This window comes from Dendropsophus ebraccatus, chromosome 2 (assembly GCF_027789765.1).
Source record: "Dendropsophus ebraccatus isolate aDenEbr1 chromosome 2, aDenEbr1.pat, whole genome shotgun sequence".
Lineage (NCBI taxonomy): Eukaryota > Metazoa > Chordata > Amphibia > Anura > Hylidae > Dendropsophus > Dendropsophus ebraccatus.
This window is the reverse complement of record NC_091455.1, coordinates 53,195,468-53,222,288: the sequence shown is the minus strand read 5'-3', so window position 1 is coordinate 53,222,288 and position 26,821 is coordinate 53,195,468. Positions and strand designations below refer to the sequence as shown.

The following is a 26,821-nucleotide window of genomic DNA, read 5'->3' as shown; positions in this document are numbered from 1 at the left end:
CATCTTGTAGATCGGTGCTTGTTCAATGAGCCTTCTACGAGGCTCGACCAAATTCTGAGAGGGCAACGCGAACAATTGCCCGATTGGTTTTTGGGCTTTTGCTGCCATCATTCATGGCCTGGCCATCCCCCATTATGGGGGTCTTTAGATCAGTGCCCCACTACCAGAGCTGCAGTGGAAATCTGATGGATCCAATGGGATTTTCCTGCATCCCTTCAATATTTGATTCAACATGGCTTCCTGTGTAATAAAGGCTAGTGTGAACAGAACACATGATATTCTACAAAAACACCCCCTAAAAATTTACGCACACATCTGGCTTTTGTGTGTGTGTGTTTCTTTTTTTCTTCTGCAAGGAAATGGGTTGTGTGGCCGGCATTTATTGAATGGTCACATTTTTCTCTATAGTACATTGTGTGGTTCACTGCAACAAAATGCTTTCGGTAATTCTGTGTGTGTTGTGCGGTGGGGGAGGGGGCTGAATGAGCGTAATACCCTCCAGCTCACTAAGGTGACCTTTGGCCCTTTGTATCCTGTGACACTCAGCCAGGCTTTGTGCTGCAGTTTATTCATGATGGTTCTGTTTCCCCCATCACATATGCCACAGTCTTCCAAAGAGAGGAGATAAATTATTTTCAGCTGCAGCTCCAGCAGAAGAAAAGACCTTTGGAGGTGTGGAGAGGGGGAAGGGTTGACCGCACATTCTCCGGAGGATGGGCAGGTTATTGTAGATGTTTGCTGGTTGGCTTACATTCTCTTTAAGGCTGGGATCACACATGGCGTTCTGATACGATTTCACCCCCCTTCCCTGCAATGTTTCTCTGTGGAAAAACCGCAGCCCATGGACGGAACTTGTACTGAACAAGGCTTTATTGTCTGAGAACAATGGGGCAGATTAATTGTTACTGACCAGAGACAGAAAAAGCGGCAAATTTATCATGTTTGATCCTCGCATCCTCCTTGTGCCACCTCTTGGCCGCTTGTCTCAGAAAACAGCTTACAGCTTTTTTAACAGTTTTTTTTTTTTTTTTTTTTACATTTATCATTTGTTGCACGGCATATCAGAATATTGCTTCACCAATCTCCCTAATGTGTGTTCAGGACCTGTTGCTGTTCTTAAAAACTTCATGCCTTATACCCTTGCTTTTCAGCTTTTGCAAACCGGCAGATTAAGGCTATGTTTTTTGCTCAGTATTTTGGTCCGTATTTTGCAACCAAAACCAGGAGTGGATTGAAAAAATAGGCTATGTCCACACACTGTTGAAATTGAGCGGACGGCCTCCACATAATTGCAAATAATTGCCCTTATTTAAAAACAATGGCCGTTATTTGCCATTAAATGACTGCCATCCACTAAATTTTAAGTTTGTGAACATAGCTTTTCTGTGTTTTCAAGTCACTCCTGGTTTTGGTTGCAAAATACTGTGTGTGAACATAGCTTTATAGTGAATGAACGGATTAACCTAAATGGGCAAGTCCAAATTTGCAACACATACAGTGTGGCAGACTAGCGGTGGTTATCTCCTAACCAATGTATACATGGTGGTCTGATTGCCTGGACTTCCTCTTATTCCGGTAGTGTGGCCAGTGCTCTATTTATTCTCAGTGAGGGTCTTCATACCTGCGTGGTCCCACTCCATTCATTCAAAGCATATTTTGTTCTCTGGATCGGCGGGGTTCCAGCAATCAGATCCTCAGTGATCCGTTAGCAGTCCGCTACCCTGTAGGTAGGGAGTACCTTTTTGGAAAAAAATAGCCCTTTTTAAAATGGTTTATCTGGGCTTTCAAAAGCGATAGGCCATCAATATTGGATGGTCTGACTCCTGGCACTCCTAACCATCTACTATTTAAAAGGGCTATGGTGTTCTATGGGGTCAAAACCTCATCATAAATGTTGGACATTTTATACGAGTATCTTGGGCATTACGTTATCTGTTACCAAATTTCACCCAAACATGACCAAAAAATTGCCACATCCTTCCTAGTGTAAATATTGCAGCAGTTTCACAAAATTGCACCCGGAACCTTAGGATTGTATGAGCATAGTCCCTGCTCTCAGTTTTCTGTTTGTGGCCAAGGGCAGAATTTCTGGATTAGTGGATGCCAGATTAGAGATGCTGCTGGTCCTATAAATCCTCCAGTGGCCGCCTTGTGAGCAGATGTGATTGCCAAGAGATCACTTGACGGGTAATGGCCGTGTTATGACTGCTCCTCGCTGCTCTCCTCCCATCATAATCTATCGAGCGGGGATCCAGTCTGTGCTGACACAGATAAAATCAACACACGCATGAGCTTCTTCTGATAACCCAAGGATCAGCAAGGACGCGGCTGGTATCGGAGCAGGATCTATAAAATTGTCTGTACTGTGACACTGAGCCTGCAGTGCTGTCTGTACCTGGGGTAGATGGCATACAGATATCCGTCCAGTCTGATGTCTGCCTGTTTACTAGGAGAATCGTCCTCTGTGTGTGTAGATATACATATATACATACACACACACACACACTATAGATGCATGGGAGAAGGAACATTGTCATAAGGCTTTGTCCACACTATTGTAATCACCGCTATGTCTGATCTGTTTATGTTCATGAAGACTGGTGTATACAGAGCCATATTCTGCCATTGCTCAGCCTCTTTAGGCCTTTAGCTGTACTGCTTTAACTGTTCTGTCTCACTATAACAAGACGCCAATTGTGCAGTCCACTTCCGTGTACTGGAACAGATGCTATTGCTCTCTGTTATCAGCCTCACCAGGCTGGAACATGGATGGCTCTCGTGTTCTATTTCACTATTGACAGACGTCCAAAAATTTCGTGTAAACTATGTAATCCAGGATTAGAAGATATAGTTGCTTTCTTCAAAAAAAAAAAAAAAAGAAACAGTGCCACACCTGTCCTTCAGGTTGTGTGTGGTATTACAGCTCAGCTTCATTGACACTTTCGACATGCAGCAGACAGCACGTGGATGAGATCTGTGAGCAGCTCCCCCCACATTGTAGATACCGTGATACGCAGCGGATTTCTGCCTGCAAATCCACACCAGAAAGCCTCCAGCGTTCCCTCCCTTATGGTTCTCAGCCGTAATTGTCAGGTTTTACTTCTGCATAATAACTTAAATCCTTTCCCCGTTGCCAGTCTAGTCAGCATCCTGTGTAACCGAGCAAGGAGATGATACGTTTTGGTAACAGTCTGTGTTCTGTTCCTATATTGCCGTGTGTAGCGTTTAGTTGCCTCTATCCATGTGCTCCTCCTTGTGCTTTTATATAGGGGCTTTTGTTATTATGCGATGTAGATGATGACATTTCTCTTTGGTGACTGCTTGCGGCATGCCTGACTGCTGGTAGTTTGGGCAGCGAGGGGGTTAATCTCCCATAGCGCTCCCGCAGCCATCTGTGACGTAGCCTATTCCTGGGGAAAGTTTTCAAGAGGAGTTATGAATCCAGCTACTTGTTCCCATTGCGTACCGCAGGAGCACCAGCCCACGACCATTAATGCTTGGAAAGAAAAATAAGATTATGCCTTAGAATCATAGTGACAGATTCCAAGCGTGGCTCGGATTCTTCAATACTCTGTTGTTCGCTTCGGCCGCTGAATTAATCATTCACTCTTCATATCTTTTTAAGAATCTTACACCTTTAACAGCTCTACATAGTAATACTATAGCCTCCCATTGCCTGGTAAGGGTGACCTTCATTTCCCATAATGCTGATGTCCTGCAGAGAATGTAGCTTCTGTACCAGTACAGAGGGGGTATACGTAGAAGCCCTGTGATTCACTGTCTGGAGAGAGTAGTCATCATTGTGAGGATATTGCACATTATGTAATATACATGGTAAGAGCGCTTCCTGTCTCTCTTAGGCATCATTCACATCACTGTATTTAGTTATCCAGTGTTCTGCTCAGACATAGGGGCACAACAATAGAAAAAAACTGCAGACACTAAGGCCTCATTCACAAATCCACGATCACGACCCGCAGTTTTGGACAGCAGTGTAGTGGTGCGCAATTCATGGACCACTACATTCTAGACAGTGACCCTTTCCGCAATTGCTGATCCGTACTACAGCATGTACTTTTTTTTTTTTTTGGAATGGATAAATGCGGATGCGGTGAGTAGCCCCATTCAAAACAATGTGTTATAACTTTATAAAAAAACATGCAGACAGCATTTGCAGACGTGTGGATGAGGCCTAATAGTGCTAGATGAAGCATGTGGTCCATCAGGTTTCCTCTGTTGTCCAGAAATTTTGACTGTCCAATAGAGCTCCTAATGCAGACGTGAACCAGGCCTTGGGGTGCGTTTTACACAGAGCTTGATCTGACAGATTTTTTTTAAGCCAAAGCCAGGAACAGACTATAAACAGGGAACAGATCATAAAGAAAAGACTGAGATTTCTCCCCTTTTTTAAGTCTTGGCTTCAAAAATGTCAGATGTGTAAACGCCACATTAGGCCTCAGTCACACTTCTGTATGAGTGTGGAGCAGATTTGATTGGTGCATAATACAGAGTTTTTTTAAAGAATCATCTGCATTACTGTTTTTCTAGTGTTGGTGAAAGATTAGTATAAAACTAAATTGTACAAATACACACATTTAAACTATGCAGTAACAGAACATACATGATTAAATATAATCCATAGATTTCTGTGGGCTAAAAGCTACCTGTCCAAAAAAAAAAAAAAAAGAAAAAAAATTAAAACATGAAATACATTTTTTTTTTGTCCGATGAATATAGTGAAAACAGTAAAGGACTGAGACATGGAGATGTGAATAAGCCATTACAATAAATATAAAAACTGCAAAAATACTACTGACTAAAAATGGTCCTGCAATGTGTCTTTGGCTGTCAGCTGTGTTTTACAGTGTCTTCCTTGGTAGCTTAATAAGCCGTCCCCTAATTCCATCTTGTAGGATCACATTGGTGTAACCGCACCATGAATCCCATCATTCAGGCAATCTGACCTTGAGTAGAGGTGCTAGAAGTCGTGGATTTGCGGTCGCTCTTAGAGGTGCGATCCACACATACCACGTGGTTTTTAGAAGGATGCAGGACAATATTCTACTGTATGAGGCATAAGGGCGGGGGGGCGGAGAGCAAATCCCTCCACAGATCTTGTTTGAAATATATTTTCGGCTGCTTTTAAAGGGTCACTTTCTACCTTCTGGTGTTTGTTAAATGGACTAGCGGATTCTGCTAACTTTAGCTTATCGCAGCCCTTGATGCTGCTGCTTGCTCATCTGATTACACTCCTCGGGGGAATAAGGTTAAGGACACGCTGTTGGTAACTAGAGCATTTTCAGGGCTTTAGTTTAGCAGATGGGATGCTTGGCTGTATCCATACATCTGTCCGCCTGCTGTGGCAGCTGATGCTACGGCTGCATTTTGTTCTTTTGTTCTGTTCCACCCAACAAATGAATGCTGTAAAGCGTCGGTGCCTTTAAGTTTTACAACTTTTTTTTTTTTTCTTTCTTTTTATTTTACTTGCTTTTAACTGCTTTTTTTTGTTTTGTTTTTAACTTACTGAATTTTTAATAAATATATTTTTTTCTCTTTTCGTAGGAACAGGCACCAGTCTGCCCGACACTGCATGGTCCGAAAGAATTAAGACAATATGGAATGACATGAGAGATTAACTAAGGATTACCGGCTCTAGGACAAACACCTCTGTTAGGAGGTGAAGCACAATCTCACGCTCGTGGCTCCAAAGAGAAGCAAAATGGCGGATCCCGGAATGATGAGTTTATTTGGGGAAGATGGGAATATGTTCAGCGAAGGGTTGGAGGGCCTGGGTGAATGTGGATATCCTGAAAACTCTGTCAACTCCATGGCTCCGCAGATGCCAATGGATCAGGGTTTTGGTTCTTTACAGTCTCCACTCCACCACAATCCCGGCAGTCAAAACCAAGCCAAGCTGACCCACTTTGATCACTATAACCAGTACGAGCCACAGAAAATGCACATGATGGACCAGCCTAACAGAATGATGGCTAACACTCCTGGGAATGGGATTGCCTCTCCACATTCACAGTATCACAACACTTCTGTTTCTCAGGTCCCCCACGGTGGTGGCCAATTGGGAGTGTATCCTGGAATGCAGAATGAAAGGCACGGGCCGTCGTTTGTAGACAGTGGTTCTATGTGGGGACCGAGGGCGGTGCAGGTCCCTGACCAGATACGGCCACCTTACCAGCAACCCCAGTCACAGCAGCAGCCCCCCACACCTTCCGGACCTCAGGGTCCTCCTCACCCGCAACACGTTCAACAAATGGGTAACTACATGGTTCGAGGAGATTTTTCAATGCAACAGCATGGTCCACTACAGTCACAAAGAATGAACCAGTTCTCACAAGGACAAGATGGTCTTAATCAAGGAAATCCCTTCATTGGGACTGCAGGACCTGGTCATATGTCTCATGTACCGCAACAAAATCCAAACATGGGGCCCTCACTACGTCACTCGGTCCAGCAATTTCATCACCACCCCCCCACTACTCTCCATGGAGAATCTGTTGCTCACAGTCCTAGATTTTCTCCTAATACTCCTCAGCAGGGTGCAGTTAGGCCACAGTCCCTTAACTTTAATTCTAGAAACCAGACTGTACCTTCACCTACGCTAAACAACTCAGGGCAGTATTCCCGCTATCCTTATAGTAACCTTAATCAGGGATTAGTTAATAATACAGGGATGAATCAGAATTTAGGCCTTACAAACAACACTCCAATGACTCCGTCTGTACCTAGATACCCAAACGCTGTGGGGTTTTCGTCAAACAATAGTCAAGGACTGATGCACCAGCAACCAATTCATCCTAGCGGCTCACTTAACCAAATGAACACACAAACTATGCATCCTTCACAGCCTCAGGGAACCTATGCTTCTCCACCTCCCATGTCACCCTTGAAAGCAATGAGCAATCCAGCAGGCACCCCTCCGCCACAAGTTCGGCCTGGCAGCGCGGGGATACCTATGGATGTTGGAAGTTACCCAAATATGCCCCATCCGCCAAGTCACCAGCCCCCCGGCAGCATGGGTATGGGACAAAGGAACATGGGTCCCAGAAACATGCCGCAGGGTCAGACATTTATAGGTATGTCCTCGACACCAAGGGAGATGGGTGGGCATATGAGACCAAATGGCTGTCCTGGAGTTAGCCATGCAGATCCACAGGCAATACAAGAACGGATGATGTCTGGCCAGCAGCATCCCGCTCATCAATCTTTTCAGCAGCAAATGGCAAACTGTCAGCCTCATCCAGCTATGCACCATCAGTCTTCACCGCCGTCACATTCTCATCACCAACCATGGACTTCGCTTCATCAGTCACCTCAAAGTACCCCCCAGAAAGTGCCTGTCCATCAGGTAGGTGTCTAGCACTGTGCATTGAGAACACTGTGTACTCTGAATGTTTGTGTTTGCTGCCTTTTTTTATTTATTATTTTTTTTATCCTCCCCTCTTGTTCTTGCCGATACGTGTGGCTTTCACAAAACCCAGCTTGTGAACTTCCTGCTTTGTGCACATTACTCTGATTTTAAGAGGAGACCGAGCGGTATACAACAACAGGAAGCTGTGTCTGTATTGTTTTGGTTGTGTAACAGCTGCAAGCTTTTATAACTTTGATGCATGAGACTTTGGCAAAGTACTCGCTTGTCTATGCATTATTGTATGTTTTAGGTTAGTGTTCCTCCAATCTTTTGCAAAACTACAACTCCCATCATGCCATGGGAGCCGAAGGCTGTGAAGGCATGATAGGAGTTATAGTTCCGCAGCGGCTACATATTCACCGGGCTGAGAGTACTGAAGTAATTGAACATTCTGTGTATATTAAAATGTAATGTTACTTTAAAAGGAAGGAAAATAAATGAACTAGAATATTTTCTTGATATACTGGCTTAGGGTGCGTTCACACCTACAGGACCTGCAGCAGATCTGCAGCAGATTTGATGCTGTGTTCAGTTATTTAAATGAAATCTGCTGCAGAAAATCAGCTGCAGATCCTGTAGGTGTGAACGCACCATTAAGAGGGCTTATTGCCTGATTCTCATCCGTTACCTTGTCTACTTAACTGGACAATTGCTGAAATGAAAGTCCTTAAAGTGTGAAGTTTACTCAGTCTTATAATGCTGAAGGAGTTTGATGACCAATATGGCTGCATGTACAACCTGATAGGAGTTGTCACCATGTTCCTGATTTGTGGTACCATCCAGTTATATAGCGGCGGTCACCTTTAGAAAGAATGAGGAAACAGGGTGACCAAAAGGATTGTAAAAATTCTGGGCCTACTTGGGTCTTTAAAGTTTGCTTATGTTGGGAACTGCACTGAATTTCCAAATGTGTATTGATCCAACTGACAGGGAGGTCAAATTTTGCAGTAAAATCCACAGTATTGCAGAAGGAGTTGTAGGATTTGCTACCTGCACCTGGTTGTGTGTAGTGTAACAACTTCACAACTCTGCTCCATTCTCCATTGACTTCAGTGGAGCTGAGCTGCTATACCACATGCAAACTGAGGGCGCTGTTTCAGGAAGAAAGCAGCTGTGCTCAAGGTTTTAGTGTGGAGATAGAGTGGTCATACCTTTTTAGGGCGTTTTTTTTTTTGTTTTTTTTTCTTTTGACCCACAGGGGAAAATTCCTTCCTATTACTTTTGTTGCAACCAATCATAGCTCATCTTTCATTTCTGAAATTACTCTAGTAAAATGAAAGCTGAGCTCTGATTGGTTGATATGGGTACAGCTGACACTGTAAGGTGTGGCCTCCTTCACAGGCACTTTTTGGGTCATGGAGAAACTCCTAAAATGGCAGAATGTGTTTTTGTAGCATTTTTTCAAAATAATTGGACAAGTAGATTCATTGTGCTTTATCTTTTTGTTGCCCTTTTTTTTAAAAAAAATCACAGCTTGGCTTACGTTAAATAAACAAAAAAAACATAAGGCAAATGAAAGCCGAGCTGTGATTGCTTTCTATAGGCAACAAAGAGAATCCTGCTTTAAGGGTATGTGCACACTACGGAATAGGTTAGGAATTTCAAGCGAAATCCACTCTCTGGATTGCGCTTGGAGTTCCACCTGCCCCATTGATTCAATGGGATTTGTCAAGCAACATCCGCCCCAAAGAATTGACATGTCAATTTGTCGGGTGGATTGCGCTTGACAAATCCTAGTGAATCAATGGGACACGCAGAGCTTCAAGCACAATCTGCAGCACTGATTCCGCTTAAAGTTCCTCGCCTATTCCGTAGTGTGCACATACACTCAGACAGTGCAGTAGTTCTCCCCAGGGTGTTTTTAGTATATACATTTTCTGGTTACGTTCCAACTTGTAGTCGTACTATTGGAGATATTACTACTTGTGTAGATATAGACAGCAAAAACATAAGCCTTGTTGCACTAGTGTTCGCAAAACTAGCGCTGCTTTCATCTAAGCCAATGGCGGTCATTTTCTGTACTCTGAGGTCCGTACAGATCTGTCCATCAGTATTTTCTCTCAACACCACCATACATTTTGGGCCCAGTCAGATTTTGAGTACAGTCAGATGTGTGACACGGAAGGTGACACTTTGTTTGTAAATAGCTCAGTTTTATCACATTTCCCCTAACCAGTTGTCTGCTTTTATTTTTAGCCGAGTTTCCCATTCATATTATCTTGGGATAAGGCCCCAGGAAATTCCAGACATTTTTTATGTAACTGAAAGAAATTTTTTTTTTTTTTTTTAAGAAATTCTTTTTGTGAGTAGCAGCTACAGCTGTCATTTAATCCTGGACAAAGGTAGCGGTGTGCGCTGCTCCTCTGTTGTGATTTTTTTTTTTTTTTTTTTTTTTGCTAGTGAGGAGCGATATTTTTGGGCACACTTGACTTATCCATCAGATCATAGGACAGATCCCGCAGACAGGTGGCAACTGTGACTCTTACATGTGCTTTCCTAGACCTGATGTTTTTGGTTAGGGAGTCTATTAAAAAAATTAGTGCATTTCAATATTTAAAAAAAAAAATTAATTGTGTAAGAAATGGCGATGTCATGTTGTCATGGCGATGACATGTCTATGTTGCGGCTGACCTCGGACTGGACTACAATACTGCAGATGTGGGAAGCTTCAAGGGATCCTGTCACCGGAAAGTGCAGTCCGGTCTGCAGATAGAATGGCATAGAGCAGGAAGAGACGAGCAGATTGATGTTTAATTTTGTGGGATTTAGGGGTCCAATGGGCAGACCATAAGGATTCCGTTATGATTATGGAAACTTTTGGGCATGCTTGTAGTTGTAGTTATTCAACAGCTGGGGAGCCACAGGTTGGAGACAGCTGACCAAGGCATAAAACACAGTGATGGGAGAAACAAGTCCTCCACATGTGAATATACCTTTTTATGGCTTAAAGTGATGACAAATGGCAAGCTTTCCAGTCTGCTCGGGTAGAAACCGTAGGATCCTCCGCACACATTGCAGCTCATTGAGCTTGTGGAATAAATGATTATTTGTTTTTCCTAGAACGTAAATTGCTACTTGATGCTAAGACTTTTTTTGATACTTCAATTCCCCCCCCCACCCCCCCCCCCCTTTCCTCCACCAGATGCCCTAAAACCACAGTGTTTCCAGTGGTGAAATGCTGAACAGATTAAATAGAAAATGTCCACATTTTATTCTCCGGTAAGAAACTGCATTCAGGTGGCCACCAAACACAAGGTGTTTCTGTGAAGTTGTAGGAAATCTTCTGCCTTGTTTTCCAAGGAGGTGGGGCTCGCTGCGCAGAGCTGGGAGACTTGCCCAGACTTCTAAGAGCGGAGAGAGGGGGCTACTTCTTCTTTTTATATCTTTTTAACAGACGCTCTGACATCTGTTTTATGTCTAGCACTTGATCACCATTATTTCTGCTGTAAAACGTCAGTGCAACAGATTCTCATTCAATACAATGGATTGCAGCTTTACTCCAACCAACTGGGTCTGGGCCGAGGCCACTTGGCTGCCTGTCTCTAACCCGTCCGTGGAGGAATCATCCTGTGGGAAGATGACTAAACTGATGCCTTTCTAAAGGGGTGCCTGAGATCAGGAGCATCAGGAGTAAGGGTGTTGTATGAGGTGCATTGGATTGCAGCTTAGCCCATGTTCACATCATGATTGTACCTTCCATAGCACGCTTACGTCAGCAACCTGTCAAAATGAGATGCTGACATATAATAGCCCAGACTGGTGTGGGCCCTATTGATTAGTGACTTGAACGTGGTTAGCTAGTAGCCACTTTCAGTGCACTTACCAACTGTATGCATGCTTGTACTCAAAGCGATACACAACGCTTTTCAATCTCAATAAAAACACAGACAGGGATTACGTAACCCAAACATAGCCCCTTAACTTTTCGGCAGTTTAAGTCAGTGAGGCCTGTGCCTCTCGTTTGCTGACATATATGGGCCATGGTGGCACAATTGTGGTGTTTGGGGTGGAGGGCAGGGTTCCTCTACCTGTTGCAGTTGCAGGGTTCCTCTACCTGTTGCTCCTCTCCTCCTTACTGCAGTTTCACCATGCCATGATAGGAGTTGCAGCTGGAGAGCCACAGGTTGGGCAATAATGGGCTAGGGGTCACCCTATTGCATCTTAGAACAAGTTGTACTATGCCTGCACATTGCTGTAACACTCCTGCAGCAGAATCTGGCTCTTCCTTTCCTTGCTGGGAATCTTGCATGGATCAAGTGGAGTCTTGTGGTAAAGGTTAGTCTGCATAGATTGTGTCCCATACCTTTTGTATCCCTTCAGTTCAGGTTGGGATATGTGACTACAGTAAAGCAATATGACCAGTTTTCAGTATCTCTGTATTGTGCTGTTCTTGTTTTAGGGCCCTATTACACGGGGCGATTATCGTGTGAAAAATCGTTATCGTTCAAATTTAAACGATAATCGTTCTGTGTAATTGCAGGCAACTATCGAAAAATCGTTTGTCGTTGATTTAGATCTAAACCTAAAATGATCGTTAATCGTTCGCTATAATTCCACGTTCGTTCGCTCAAGTTCAACATTTTTTCACTAATCGTTCAGTGTAATAGCACATTGCCCATTGTCTTCCTGAGATCAGAAGGAATAAATGATCGTAATAACTATCGTATCTAATGATTATCGTTCTGTGTAATATGGTGAACGATAAACAATCTCGTTTGCAATCGTTAGTCGTTAATCGTTAAAAATCGCTCCGTGTAATAGGACCCTTACACGATGTTGTCTTTCCTCCCAAATATTTTTCTATTGACACCAAAGGCTATAAATGACTGTACTGTAGGCACTCTTATCTCTTACCCTGCTATAAACGCATGCAGCACGGCTTTAGTCTATGAAGGTGACATTTACCCCGCTTTTCCCCAGCTTGATTTAGCTAAGTCAGCTAATCTTGAGGTGCATTAGCCAAATGACTGGTTATCCCAACCCCCCCCCAACACCACTAATTTGTGTGTGTTTGTTTGTTTTTTTTAAAACAGAACTGCTTTTATGTCTTTTTCTGTGTTCCCTAACCTGTGGCTCTTTAGCTGTTGCAGAACAACTATTCCCATCATGCCCGAACAGCCTTCAAGTCTCTGGCTATGATTAGAATTATAGTTTTGTCAACAGCCTGATATATAATGGCCTTCCCCATGTCTCTTGCATGCACTATAAACTCAGCCTTTGGCTGTCCTGGCAGGCTGGGAGTTGTAGTTTTGCAACAGCTGAAGTGCCACATATTTGGAAAATCTGGTCTATTTTGCTACTGTGTACAGCTCCAGTGCAGGACTCCTTATTTTCCATTGCACCTACATAAGGGACTGCTTGTCCTTGAGCTTGAAGCCCTCTGGATGATTCCTCCATCTCAGGTACTATCTGTCTGAGAGTAATGGGTGCCATTCATTATGCGCCCACCAGGCCGGTTATAGCCAGTTTGTGGTATTAGCATAACAATGGGAGTCAACACCCGCATTCTGATTTGATGGGTGCTGAAGTCACCTGACCTGTTACCAGAGGTTAAGATGTTGAATGAAGGTGGCGCAGGGGGGTGGAGACCACCCTTTCTTTGCTAGGGCCTCTGATGAGAAAATTGATTTCAAGCTGACGTACACTGTGACCGCCTTTACACAAGCTGCCGGAATAGAAGCTGCCTAGAAATGTAATGATTGGTGTTGAAAATGATACAATGGCTAAATTTATTGGATCAGCCCGATCATTTTATAATGGCATCCTGTACTCGTAATGGGAGTCACTGGCATCAAGGAATAAGGATGGAGCCAGGAAAAAAATTAGAATAATTAATTCTTTAGTAAATTATTGTAAATATTTGAATTCTTCACCATTTTTACATTCTATGACATCACTTCCTGTTCTCATCAGCTTATTGGAACAAGTGGATGGTTCTAGTCAGTGATTGACAGCTATTTATATATAAGTGCCCATGTAGAGAGCTATAAGTCACTGAGTAGGACCGCCCACCTGACAACTTAGCCCAAAGTGAGCAGAGATTTACATGAATAAATGACAAGTTATGCTGGAACCTTTCCAGCTAAACTATATATCAATCCGCTCCTTCTGCTCTATAACATGCTGCCTGCAGATTGGACTACTTTCTCATTGTGCAAGGTTTCCTTTTAAAGGGGTAGTTCACAAAAAAAAAATCTGGTGCCAGAGATTTAGAACTTCTATAAAAAAAAAAAAATCTCTAGTCTTCCAGTACTTATCAGCTGCTGTATGTCCTGCAGGAAGGGGTGCATTCTTTCCAGTGTGTCACAGTGCTCTCTGCTGCCACCTCTGTCCATGTCAGGAACTGTCCAGAGCAATAGCAAATCCCCATAGAAAACCTCTACTGCTCTCTAGACTGGAAAGGGTACCACTTCCCTTAGGGCATACAGCAGCTGATAAGTACTGGAAGACTTTTTAATAGAAGTAAATTACGAATCGCTGGCGCCAGCTGATTAGAAAAAATTTGGTGAACTACCCCTTTTAATAGGTTATCCAGGATTATAAAAATGTTGCTTGCTTCCAAAAACAGCACCACCCCTGTCCTGGGGTTGTGTGCAGTATTACAGCTCTGCTTTATTCTCATCAATGGACCTGTGAGCTGCAATACCACACACAAGCTGAGCACAAGAGTGGTGCTGTTTCTGGGGGAGAGCAGCTAAGTTTTTTTTCTTTAAGTCCTGGACAACCCCTTTAAGTTGTAGTTATAAGGCTTGATTCCCCTGGGCTGGTCAGGGCTGCCATGTTTCCACACAGGCTGTGCATATGTACAGAATTCATTCATGACTTTCCCTGGACATATCCTTCTATGATATAATTTATCATTGATGTGTAATATTGCCTGGGGTTATGGTAAGCTGCACGCACAAGGATTGCATCACGTCATAGTCAGTGGTGACTCATGAGACTGCATGACCTCACATTTGCCCTATAGCCGTTGGCCCAGGTTCTTGCACCTCCTGTTTCCTACTTGTGCTTTGATCCTACGTTTTTTTGCCCCCCCCCCCCCCATGGCGGTTATAAAGCGCATACATAAACCCCCTAACGGTGCCCACATATCCCGCCTGATAGGTTGTTTTTCTCCACCGAGGAAATAAACAAAAAACAATAACATTTTGAGGACGCCTTTCGCTGCAGAACACAACAGATCCGTGGGTTTTGGGCGAACGTTCAACTAATTAACTTCTCGCTGTGTGGTATGTCCACTTTCTTGGCAGCTTCCGATTTTTCACATTTTCAGCTTCCGAACAAATGATTCTTTAAACTTCAGCAAAATGCCACCAGCTATCTTTCCATCGCAGCCTCTGGTGGGTCCCCGGGTGTCCTGCGCTGGGTGGCGGGGACCAACCCCCTGATAATAAGACCGTACAGTCACAGGGCACAATAGGCAAATTAGTCCAAACATCCTTTAGAAGTGAACATTTTACCTCTTATTCCACCCTTGTTTACTAAAGCACAAAGGACATGATTCACCATTGCATCATAGTATGTGAGGTGAATAAAACACACAGGTATGTACTCTGTCTGCTGCAGCTTGTTTCCACGAGGACGTTCGCCTTCAGAACATGATCTCCGTATTGTGTGACATGCGTGTGAGCTGTCAGGCTTCTTTATTAATGGGAACAGTTAGGAAGTCACTTCTTCTTCATCTAGCAAGCACTTAGAATACCTACTTTTGGTTCACACTACGTTTTTGCAATAAAAACAAACTGATGGAAAAACGGATGCATGTGTGCAGCTATTTTGATCCGTTTTTCCATTGAATTCCATTATTAAAAAAAATGATCAAAACAGATCCTATTAGGACCTCATGGGTCTCCAAACTGCGGCCCTCCAGCTGTTGCAAAACTACATTTCCCATCATGTCTGGACAGCCAAATCCAAAGCTTTAGTTGTCCAGGCATGATGGTAGTTGTGGTTTCGCAACAGCTGGAGGGCCGCAGTTTGGAGACCATGTATTAGGTCAACTACATTTTTGTGTACATTAAAAAAAAACAAAAAACTGATCAGTTTCCGTTGCATGCACCCGTTTTTTGCAAAAATACGGATGAAAAAAGCAGATTGCAAAAATGTAGTGTGAACCCAGCTTTAGAAGGGTAATCCCCCCCTATCTGTGGCATTGGGGCGATCTATCTGGTCGCTGGGATCAATTGTTCAGTGTGTATACTTGACCCCCGCTCCATTCATTACCTATAGGACTTCCAAACCGTTTGGGGCTCAAGCAAGCATCCATTCACTTTGACCTCCGTTCTTGTGATCTGTGGGGGTCACCGCAATTGGAGCCCCCATCAGTCTGCTATAGTTAGATACCAGCTGTAAATGTCTAGCCATGCTGTTTGCCCCGCTATCTATATATGTTTTGTATATGATTGTCTATACCGATGATGAATGTGGGTTAAATTTTAATAATAATAATAATAATAATAATAATAAATTAAATATAATCTTACTTTGGGGGGGGGGACCAATAATATCACGGACCGTAAAGAAAATACTCTACGTATATTCTCCTGTGACTGATTTAGGCATTAGGAAGTGTAAAGGTGCATCATTGTCATAAAAAGGGCTTCTCATTTATCAAGCTTGGTTACTTAATCATGTAATCTCATTTTACATATAAATTCAGGAACAGCTGTCCCGGCTCAGATAGGATTAACCCATTCAGGGCCGGAGGAGGTGAACGCTGTTCTGGGAGCGTCGCTTAGTGGCCGCCCAGTAATTACATCCAGGCTGAGGAGCAGTTGGTGGGAGAAGGAGTAATGTAATCCTGGCTGAGCTCTCCTACCGCAAAGTCATTTACATGGCAGCAGCTATTACTCAGAGAAGGTGTGCGCTGCTGCTCCTACTGCGGGGGGAAGGTATTTCTTATAGGTGGTCATGGTCACTTTTGGCAGCAACGATGAAAACTCATCTTCTTATACTGCGTTCATGCAATGACCCGTTTGACCATATTTATATCTGTACTAGGTCATTGAAAGTCATGAGAGCGTCCTTTCCAGATCTTTTGTATGACTAGAGAGCAGTATTCACCAACCACCACCTGCAGAACTACAACTCCCATGATACCCTGACAACCGAAGACTGAAGTTCTGCAGGTGTACTTGTATCATAGGCAATGCTTAACCTTTGCACGTTGGCCATAGATACTGGCACTTTGCTAGGTGAGACTATCTGCATTAGGGGTTAATAATGGCCGCCCGGCTGTTGCACATTTCCTGCAACTGTGTTCTCGTGTGTTACGTTTGTGCAAAAGGAGTAGGTGGGGCTGACACTGGTGAGGAGGGGGAGAGTTGCTGTCCAGCAGCTGTTGGGCCGCACAATGCCAGACTAAGCAGATGTGTAACGTCCCTCTTTAGTGTCACTTTCCATTTAGCACCCTGCATGAGATGTCTCTTTAATGCCTTCACAGCTCTTTGATCCCCATGGAAAATAGGTTAATCTGGACAAGACATAACTGCCTCTATCCGTCTAGGTAGTCTCTGCCTTATCTTGGGTGAGAGATATTGTTCTTCCAGGTCGCGGGCAGGAAGCTACTAGGAAGGTCTGAAGCACCAGTGCACAGGAGCCACCTTCCCACTATATCTATTGTTAGTCCATAAAATAGCTTCCTATGCCAGACTATCTTGGGACTGCCTGAAATATATGTATTCTGCTGTGCTGCGGGGTCCGGTGGGCTGTGCTGATCAATGAATGACAACCCTCTATGTACGTTTATCTACAGAGACAACCGTCAATCATTGATTAGCACCACCCACTAGACTCTTCAGCCCAAAATGAGCAGGAATTTATATCCATAAGGTAACGCTATTCTGAATCTTTTCTCACAACTGTAAAGCAGTTTCCTTAGCTCTGTTACATGAAGTCTATAAATTGGACTTAAAGGGGTACTCTGGCAGTAGAAAACTTTTTTTATATGTTGCTGCCCTCTCTGCAATCTCTTGTGTTTTCCTGCGGAGTCTCCAGTGTCCCCACTGATCACAGCCGTCTCCTCTTCTGAAACAAACTCGTCTCAGCAGTGGTTGAGACGCGACAGCACCGCAGCAAGTGATTGGCTGAGCGGGCTGTTACTGCCAAGTTTTTTCTCTGAAGTGTCTACGCTGCATTCAGCAGGGGGACACTGGCGATGCGGCAGGAGGTCACTGGGGGAGCGCAGAAAGGTAAGCATAAGGGGGACATTTATGAAACTGGCTCAGTTGCCCCTAGCAACCAATCAGATTCCACCTTTCATTCCTCATAGACTCTTTGGAAAATGAAAGGTGGAATCTGGTTGCTAGGGGCAACTGAGCCAGTTTCTCTTTACACCATGTTTGATAATCTCCCCCTATATGTTTATTATTTTTCTAATAAGGAAGCAACATTTTAAAAGTTTTCTACCGCTGGAGAACCCCTTTAATTTTTGATGTCACAAATTCCCCTTTTTTTCTATTTAGCTAAATTACAGTCGGTATGACCACTGTAATTCCATAGGACTTACTACCCAACTTTCCCAAACTCCATTATGGCAAACGCAGCTGTCTATAAGGGGATGTAGTCTGTATTGTTAGATCAGGACTAAGGAAATGGAGGTTTGCCTTTCAGGAGTGAAGACGTGCTGGGTGCCACTCATAGTTGTAGTTGTGGCCGTGTTGACTGTCACTCCTCCTGAGCGGATTCAGTTTGACAAGTGGCCATGTACTATCTAACTACATGTATACAATCTAAACACTTATCAAGGCCGCCATAAAACGGATATATGTCTATTGTATTTTTACCGAAAAATGGCTGCACACAGCGAATATTCTGTTCTTTTATTTTCAGAGTAAACAGAGCTGTGCAAACATTGCTGGATCAGTTCGCCATCTGCTATAACATATCATACGTTTAAAGGGCAACCACCACAGAGCCAGAAATAAGCCCAGGCGTGCAGAGTAGTTGCGGCAGAGCTCTTCTTTCTGTATTGTACAGTGAGGCGTTCCCACCATTGTGGCATGACTTGAGGAGGATGTGCAGAGTGGTGGTTAGGTTATTGGGCTGTCGGCTACAGCTTGTGGCTTTGGTCTCTGCCTGATCTTTGTCTGTACCTGAGATTCATTGAGCTGTAGTAATGTGACTTTGCCGGTGACCGCTTTTTACGATGAAGAATTTTTAACCCCTTGTGTCCTGGATGTAATTCAAACATGCAAACTTGGTGTAAGTGTGCCCCATAGACACCTATGGCATAAAGTAAAAAAATAAATAAAGCATAGCCGATCTGTGAGGTAACTATAATCTACATCAGTGTATTTGTGCAGCGGTGTAATATAGTACAGCATGCAGGGGGCCATGGTTGCCAGTTTTACTCTATTTTAGTTGATCAGCTCCATGACGGTGGTATTACGGAGTCCGTCGCTTCCTTACCCCCCAGGAGTAGTAGTAAAGACACGACCACTGGATGGATTAAATTGGCTGCAGCCGACAGTTTATTTACATACAATGCATGTAAATTATTGACCTCATACCCCTTACGAGGTCCCCCAAACCTTGTACAGTAACAAATCCCATAAACCATTTCAACCATGTTTAAACATTCCTTTGCAGGACAGAGGCGGTCTTGGAAGCCCCACATAAACCCACACACAGCTTTTACCTGCAGCAGACTCTATATTGGCTGGCAGGCTGATAACCCTGTGTACTCCAGGTTCACCATGCCACCATTTTCCAAGCACATTACCTTCACCCGCCAGACTATCACTTCCTATGTAGAGAATACAGAGCCATTACTGGTTCCCTCCCTACACCTTGGCCACCATTGAATATGTTAACTCAACTTTAAAGACCCCCTCCTGCAGTCCCTCTATGGCTGCCGCAACAAAGAGGTATAACAACCCCGACCAGTTGTCACCACTCTCACCTGCTACAAACAAGAACCTAATAACCACAAAAAAAAAAGTTTTCTCCTTGGGTTTTCAGGAGACAAAATGTCCCCAAGCCCTGCTTCCTGCCCTTAAATATGCTTCTACCCCCCCCCCCCCCCCCCCCCCCAGATACAGCCAGTCCTAGCCCTCTCCCTTGTCAGCTCACCAATCTGTACCCCACAATATGCCCCCCCCCTTGTAACCATGACACCAGCTCTGCCTCCGCCTCCCCCTTAGGCTTTGCCCTTCGGCCTGTACTTTCTGATTTGTTCTCCATTTTTCCTATGAACACACCACTTTGGCTGCATTGTATTATTGAGGCCCTGGTACCTTACACACTGTGCATATACAGTTTTTCTTCTCGATTCGCCATCCGTAGCCCGGGTCGTCTTTGCAGCTCGCATCCTTTGGCTCTAATGCATTGCAGACTCCTGTGGGAGTGATAGTTCAGCCTCACTTTATAGCATGTTAATCTATTTAGGCTCCAGTCTTACATGCAGAGCTATTCTCAGTAAGTGTTTCCGACAGGTCTGATTATAAACCGTCGTTCTGCGCTCTCACCTTCTGTCAAGCCACTCGCTGCAGAGATGCATGGGGGGCTTGTTCAAGGTGACCTTTTCTTGAAGATCCTTTTTAATGACAGTTCCTAGAGCGGCTATTTGGTAATTGTGCAATGTGTGTGTTCATACCGTCATGACAAGGGGAGCATGCCAGCTCTCTTGCACTTGGTCTGCCTGGGTACAAACACCATCCTAAGTCACCTCCTGTACTAGATTGAGAAAGCAGAGTTGCATGCTGGGTAAACATATGACCTAGACTAGAGCAGCATGAAAGGAGACTGGAAAAATCCCTGAAGCCAGATAGTGACTGTGCCTAGAAATTTGCTGCTGCTTTCTATTGATGCCTATGATCCTTCTTACATTGCTATGTATAGGAAGCTATGTCTATGTCTCTGCCCTATAAGAGGAACTGATTAGAAAGTGATCTTTCTTTTTGATCTGCCAGCAGAATCCTGTTATAGAGCGGGAGGAGCTGAGTAGATTGATATATAGTAATGTGGGGAAATAATCGGAGCTACTTGGATTTTAAAGGTCTAGGTCAGACATGGGGAACCTTTGACGCACCAGCTGTTGCAAAATTTCAACCCCCATCATGCCTGGACAGGCAAAGCTTTAGCTGTGGCTGTCCAGGCATGATGGGAGTTGTAGTTTTGCAACAGCTGGAGGGCCGAAGGTTCCCCATCATTGGTCTAGATCCTTTCACGTTCTGTGGTTAGGAGTCCAGTGGGTGGTTTAATTGGTAAACAAGTCTTGCTGTATAAGTGTACAGAAATAACTGCTACTTATTAGGACTGCCCATTAGACTTAAAGGAGAAGTCCGGCGAAAACTTTTGAGTCAATGTTCACACTACGTATATGTCCGACCGCATATTTTTCGCGGCCGGACATATACGTGTAAAACTCCAGGCCGGGATGTACGCAAGTTGCGGCCGGCTACGTACGGTCCCCGAACTTACGCCCGTAAGCTACGTACGCTTCCCGAGCGGCGTAAGTAGCGATCTGACAGCGGTATTTTACTTGGATATCTTCGGCTAGGCCCGGACACCCCACGGAACCTTTTGGATCGGCAAATCAAAGTGTAAAAAAGAAGAAATCACCACTCCGTACGGGACCGCATGTTACGCTACGGGCGTAAGTTACAGCATTTCCTCATCCATTTTTTACAGCGCTACATACGATCCGAGCGTAAGTTCTTACGTAGTGTGAACTGCATTCGTAGATCGTATACTTTCCATTGTACGCAAACTACGTAAATCTCCAGCTGCTTATTCACGGAACGCGCTAAGGCCGGAAACTTATGTAGTGTGAACCTAGCCTAAAGTATTATTGCCCTCCAAAAGTTATAAAAATCACCAATATACACTTATTATGGGAAATGCTTATATAGTGCTTTTTCCCTGCACTTACTACTGCATTAAGGCTTCACTTCCTGGATAACATGGTGATGTCACTTCCTGGATAACATGGTGATGTCACGACCCGACTCCCAGAGCTGTGCGGGCTGTGGCTGGTGGAGAAGATGATGGCAGGGGGACACAGGGCACTGGAGGGACACTGATCATCCCTCTGCTATCATCCTATTCAGCAGCCACAGCCTGCACAGCTCTGGGAGTCGGGTCGTGACATCACCATGTTATCCTGGAAGTGAAGCCTTAATGCAGTAGTAAGTGCAGGGAAAAAAGCACTTTATAAGCATTTCCTGTAATAAGTGTATATTGGTAATTTTGTATAACTTTTTTGGGGGGACGATACAATACTTACAAAAAAAATTTTTTAAATTAGGAAATTTAGAGGATGATAAATTGTCATTCTAAATCTTTCCCAACAAAACTTTATATCGATCTCTTTAGCTGTCTGTAATTGTTTATTGCATGATCATTTCTTTAACCTGCACCTGTCTGTGTATGGTCACCTGTACCTGTAGTTCAGCCCCATCTATGAGCAGAGACAGATTATTGCCTTACAGGAGCCAACCTAAATCACTCCTACGTGAATGTATACTATTTAGATATGTTAAGATAGTCTCTAAAAATTCCAAAAACAAAACAAAACTGTTTTTAATGCTTTAAAGGGTTAATCAGTTATGGTGTGTTTACACAGTCAGATTTATCTGACAGATTTTAGAAGCCGAAACCAGTAATGGATTTGAAAAGAGGAGAAATCTCAGTCTTTTCTCTATGACCTGTTCCCTGTTTATGGTCTGTGACTGGCTTTGGCTTCAAAAATCTGTCAGATAAATCTGCCTGTGTAAACGCACCATTAGGCATAGCTGCTTTCTCCCAGAAACAGCGCCACTCTTGTCATCAGTTTATGTTTGGTATTGCAGCTCAGATTTGTAATACCTTGCACAACCTGAGCACAGGTGCAGCTATGTTTTTTTTTTATAATCATGTATAACCCCTTTTAAATCCTAAAGAGGAATTTGGGGTGCACTCAGAGTTGCAGTACTACATCTGTGCTAGGGGTGTGCGTTTATTTTTAGCTAATTTATGCGGACTGCCTGGGTAATGTTTTCTGATAATCCAGATTTGCCTAGGCTACCTCTAGCAATATACTGATCAGCCATAACATTAAAACCACTGGCCTACAAGTTGCCCACTAATCTATATGTTCCTGGCAACCTTAGGGCGGCATACAACTTTTCCAAACGCTAGTCAAATGCTGAGGGTTTGGAGAATATTGCCAAACCCAAACTGTTCGGCAAGCCTGCTCAACACTAGTCTTACAGTATGAGAGAGGGGCATTATCCTGACAGAAGAGGCCACTGCCAGTAGAATATACGGCTACCTTGAAGTCTGAGGTTCTCATGTAGTTTGTAATGTAGCGTATTTGCTACTTAGTAAGTTTTTTTTTTTTTTTTTAGTTTTTACAGACCACTTTTGCAACAGTGTATAGACTTGTTGCTCACAATGTTGCTATTGCTGTGTGTCTAGCAGTGATATTCTGTAGGTTGGAAGCAGGGGGTGACCCCTTTTGTATTGGATATCATAGGAGGTCAAGACTTCCCTCTGACTCCTAGTGGACCCAGTCCATCTCTTATAGCCTAATGGTGCCATTTAATGCCACCTTCCCCCTCATCATTTCTCATGGAGCACTGTAAGCAGATGGCATGGAAATGCCTGCCCTGACTGACCTTCTTTTCAGATATTAGATATTTAGAGTGTACTCCAGTTGCCGTCTCCGCTCTCCCCATGAGCTGGCTAGCAGACTAAAATATTAATGATGTACTTTCAGGAATACTTCAGCATAAGTGGTTGTGTTTCAAATAACCTACTGTACGCTCTCACAGGAAGGATTTGGCCAGTGGCAAGCAGTCTGATGTAGGGAAACATTCAATAACGATAATCGTCCTTCAGCCTCGTAGTGTTAGCTGTCATGGCTTTACTTATTAAAGCATCCTATAGGTAAATGATGTCTGTGCGGAAGGGTTAAGTAGGGTTGTTGGGTATAATCCGGATTGAAAGCACGCGGCCTTCTCCTAGTTTTACCTTTTGTACCTTTCATTGGATTAAATCCTCATCCAGCTACCTTTACATAATAGGCCCAGTTTGCAATAAACCGAATGCATGTGGCATCTGGTTTATGAAAAGTGGTGCTACAAGCAGGCGGTCATTGTCCAATGTTGTCATTGATTTGCTGTTAGTCTGTGCCAATTTTTTTTTAATAATTCATATATGGATGATAGGAATGCTTGTCCTATGTTGTTGTTCTAGGGGTGATTAACACTCTGCATGATGTATGTGTGTTGTGTGTTTTTTTAACTAATTACAGTGACCAGGTGTGTAGTATTGGTGAATATATGTCATGTATATGTGTGTGTGTATATATATATATATATATATATTTTATAGTGATTATGGTATCTGGAACGATTAGACTACCGCTCAGTCAGCCGAGTGGCCAGTGTTAAAGAGCCTGTTTACTTTACTCTTTCCTGCTAGATCCACTTCTTATAAAAAAAAATAATAAAATGCAATGTGTCCCCCCCACCCACCGAAAATGTTTTGCCACTGTTGGCATCAATGCCGTCTGTGGACCCAGTAGCACCAATTGTCTTCGGCTTTAGAGACTTCCAATACCTGCATGGTGGAAGGCTCTTCGAGCTCATGTTGACCCTGGACCTTTAGCAGTACACATTCTCTGAATCATTGACCCATTTTTATGTCAATTTGAGTGTTTTATGCCCTTGGTTATGTTAGTGTGCCTCTTTAAATCTTCATGGAAAGATTTACCTCCGTTCCTAGGATCATTACAGTGCGGATGACAACATACAGGTAACGCGGACGAAGCCTTGATATTGTCACCAGTTTTCTTGAATTGTTGATGTGTTTTTTGTGGGCATTAAAGGAGCGATCTAGTTGGGTTTTTTCTCTACATGATTAGGAGAGACCATCTGTTCTTTGTTAAATGTTTACAGAAACAGCTTTCCCTAGAAGATGTGAGACGTTGCTGGTCTACCAAACATTGCTAAACTTCAGCCTACCCCGCCCCTCCCCCACTTATCACTGGTTTGTGTTTCAGGTTTTAAATAAACATCTATTAGCGGATGTGGAGTTGCCAATCTTTATGGTATCTGTTCATTTCATGCATTTTACAGACATAGTAGGCTTGTAGAAAGCTATTTCTACATCTGGAGTTTCGTAGGACGTGATCGTGTTTACAAGACTTGCCGATTCTCTGGTCCAGAGTTTTTGAATCCTTCGCTGTTGGGGTCCTGAAACTACTTTTTATATGCTTAAATTTCATGTGTACTAGGACAGTTGCGACCCGTGTCTGAGATCCTGCCCTACTTTTGCATGGTGGGCCAAATTTGGATTGTGTTGCCACTCTTTGCTGTGTGGACTACATTGACTACTGTGTTGACTGTTGTTTTTTTTACCATTTGGCCCTTGCAACCCTATATTTCCTGGTATAGAATTGGTCTATGGATTTCTATATTCTGTATATTCTTGATGTTGTTGTATTATATGGTATAATGCTGTGTAGAAGCTGGTAAATACCGTACGCTTAAGTGGCCTTCATGGGTGTTATTGAATATATGTGATATTTTTTGACTACTATACCAAACATTGTTCTTTCTGTTTCAGCATTCCCCATCAGAACCTTTTCTTGATAATTCTGTGCCGGATATGACTCGAATTGGTGGCCCCAATGCTCCTTTACTGACCACGGAAGACTTTTTGCCATCAATGCAGTCTCAGCCTCAACAAAAGAAAAGGAAGAAAAAAAACAACCACATTACAGCGGATGCTAGCCAAGGTTTTGGTCAGGAAGGGTTCCTAGGAGACAACCTAGATTTTTCAATCGAGGGAGCACCAGATGGAAAGAAAAAGAAAAAGCCCAAGGTTAAAAAAGAACCCAAGGAGCCAAAAGAGCCCAAAGCAAAGAAAGAGCCGAAGGAACCTAAGGCTCCTAAACAGCCTAAAACTCCCAAAGAGCCAAAAGAGAAAAAGGTGAAGTCAACCACACCAAAAGCAAAGACCAGCAAGAAGGCAAGGTAAGAACAAACCCTGGCTCTGTGTTTCAAAGGGTGGAATGCGTCATGCTTTTAGCTAACTTTTGAATTGGCCAAAGTTGGTTAATAGTTTCCCAGATTGGTTTCTTCTGATATTGCTTGTTTGTGTATGGTAAGAAGCAAAAAGGAATTGTCAGTTATGGTTAGCACATAACCAACTCTAATATATGGAATATCAGAAGGTGGGTGTGTCGAATTGTTCATTGTGGTTGACTTCAAATTGCTTATGACTAAAGGAAATCGGACTGGAACTCGCGTCCTAGAAGTCTATGCCATTATTTGAAAGTGCTCAGAGCTCTTGTAGGTGTCCTCTCGGCTGGTTAAGAAGCTTTTTTTCACTTTAGAAAACCATTAAAGGGGTTATCCAGCGCTACAAAAACACGGCCACTTTCTTCCAGAGACAGCACCACTCTTGTCTCCAGCTTGGGCGGGGTTTTGCTGCTCAGTTCCATTGAAGTGAATGGAGCTTAATTCCAAACCGCACCTGAAATGGAGACAGAGTCGTGTTATCTCTGAAAGAAAGTGGCCATATTTTTGTAGCACTGGATAACCCCTTTAAGTGTTTTGCTAACAGAAGTTTTTCCATCAATTAGGCTTGTCAATTTGTTTCCAACATCCAGCAGAACTGTGATTGCAGCTCTGGGCTGTGTATTACATTCAAATCTGCACAACACTATTTTGTACTGTCCCATAGTTAAATGTTAAAGGGGTACTTCGGGAAAATGTAAAAAAAATCGCAGAGATCAGGGAGTAGTGGGAACATAACAATCAAGGCATACGTGCCCATCCCGGTGCTGCTGCAATGTCACGCCCTATGGTCCGCACCAGTCTCCTGGATGTCCTGGTCATGTGACGTTGTGATCCGGTTCAAAAACGTCAGTGACTGGCTGAGCAGGTAGTTCCTTCCGTGTCGTGGTGATACAGTACACCGGAAGAAACAGCAGACCAGAGACTGTCAGTAAATGATGGCACTGTGGCTGCGGTTGCCCCAGGTGGGGGTGAGTATCTCTTATGTTCCCACCACCCCTGTCCTCTAAATTATTATTTTTTATTTATTTATTTTTTTATTTTACTTTTACCCGGAGTACCCCTTTCATGTATTATGCCGATATGCCCCTATAATTCTAAACTGGTGCTCAAATGTAGGCTTATCCTTTTAAAGTGAATGTGTCGCCTTGATTTCCTTCACTAATTAAAACCAGATACGGAAATGTGGTCTTTCTCTTATTTCCCCTTCTTTCTTAGCTTTGGAGGGTGTTGATGTAACCAGCGCTGTATTGCCAGGTTGTGTGTTTTTTACACACTCTGGCGGTAGTATAACAGATCTAACCATATGTTCAGAGGCGAGGAGTAGTTGCCAGTACCGTGTTGGGCTCTACAGTAAAATTCAAATTTGTGTGTTCAGATTTAA

At 43.5% G+C, this 26,821-nt stretch overlaps 1 protein-coding gene across 4 annotated transcripts in view; it reads left to right on the top strand.

Annotated features, from left to right (window-relative positions):
• The window catches only part of CHD7 (chromodomain helicase DNA binding protein 7), a 92,517-nt gene that overhangs the window by 15,912 nt on the left and 49,784 nt on the right, over positions 1-26,821 (top strand). For all 4 annotated transcript variants that reach the window (XM_069957545.1, XM_069957546.1, XM_069957543.1 and 1 more), the window contains exons 2-3: positions 5,563-7,363; positions 24,983-25,392. In XM_069957545.1, coding sequence (XP_069813646.1) covers positions 5,720-7,363; positions 24,983-25,392 — 2,054 coding nt within the window. In that variant the 5' untranslated portion in view covers positions 5,563-5,719. The remainder of the gene's footprint in view (positions 1-5,562; positions 7,364-24,982; positions 25,393-26,821) is intronic.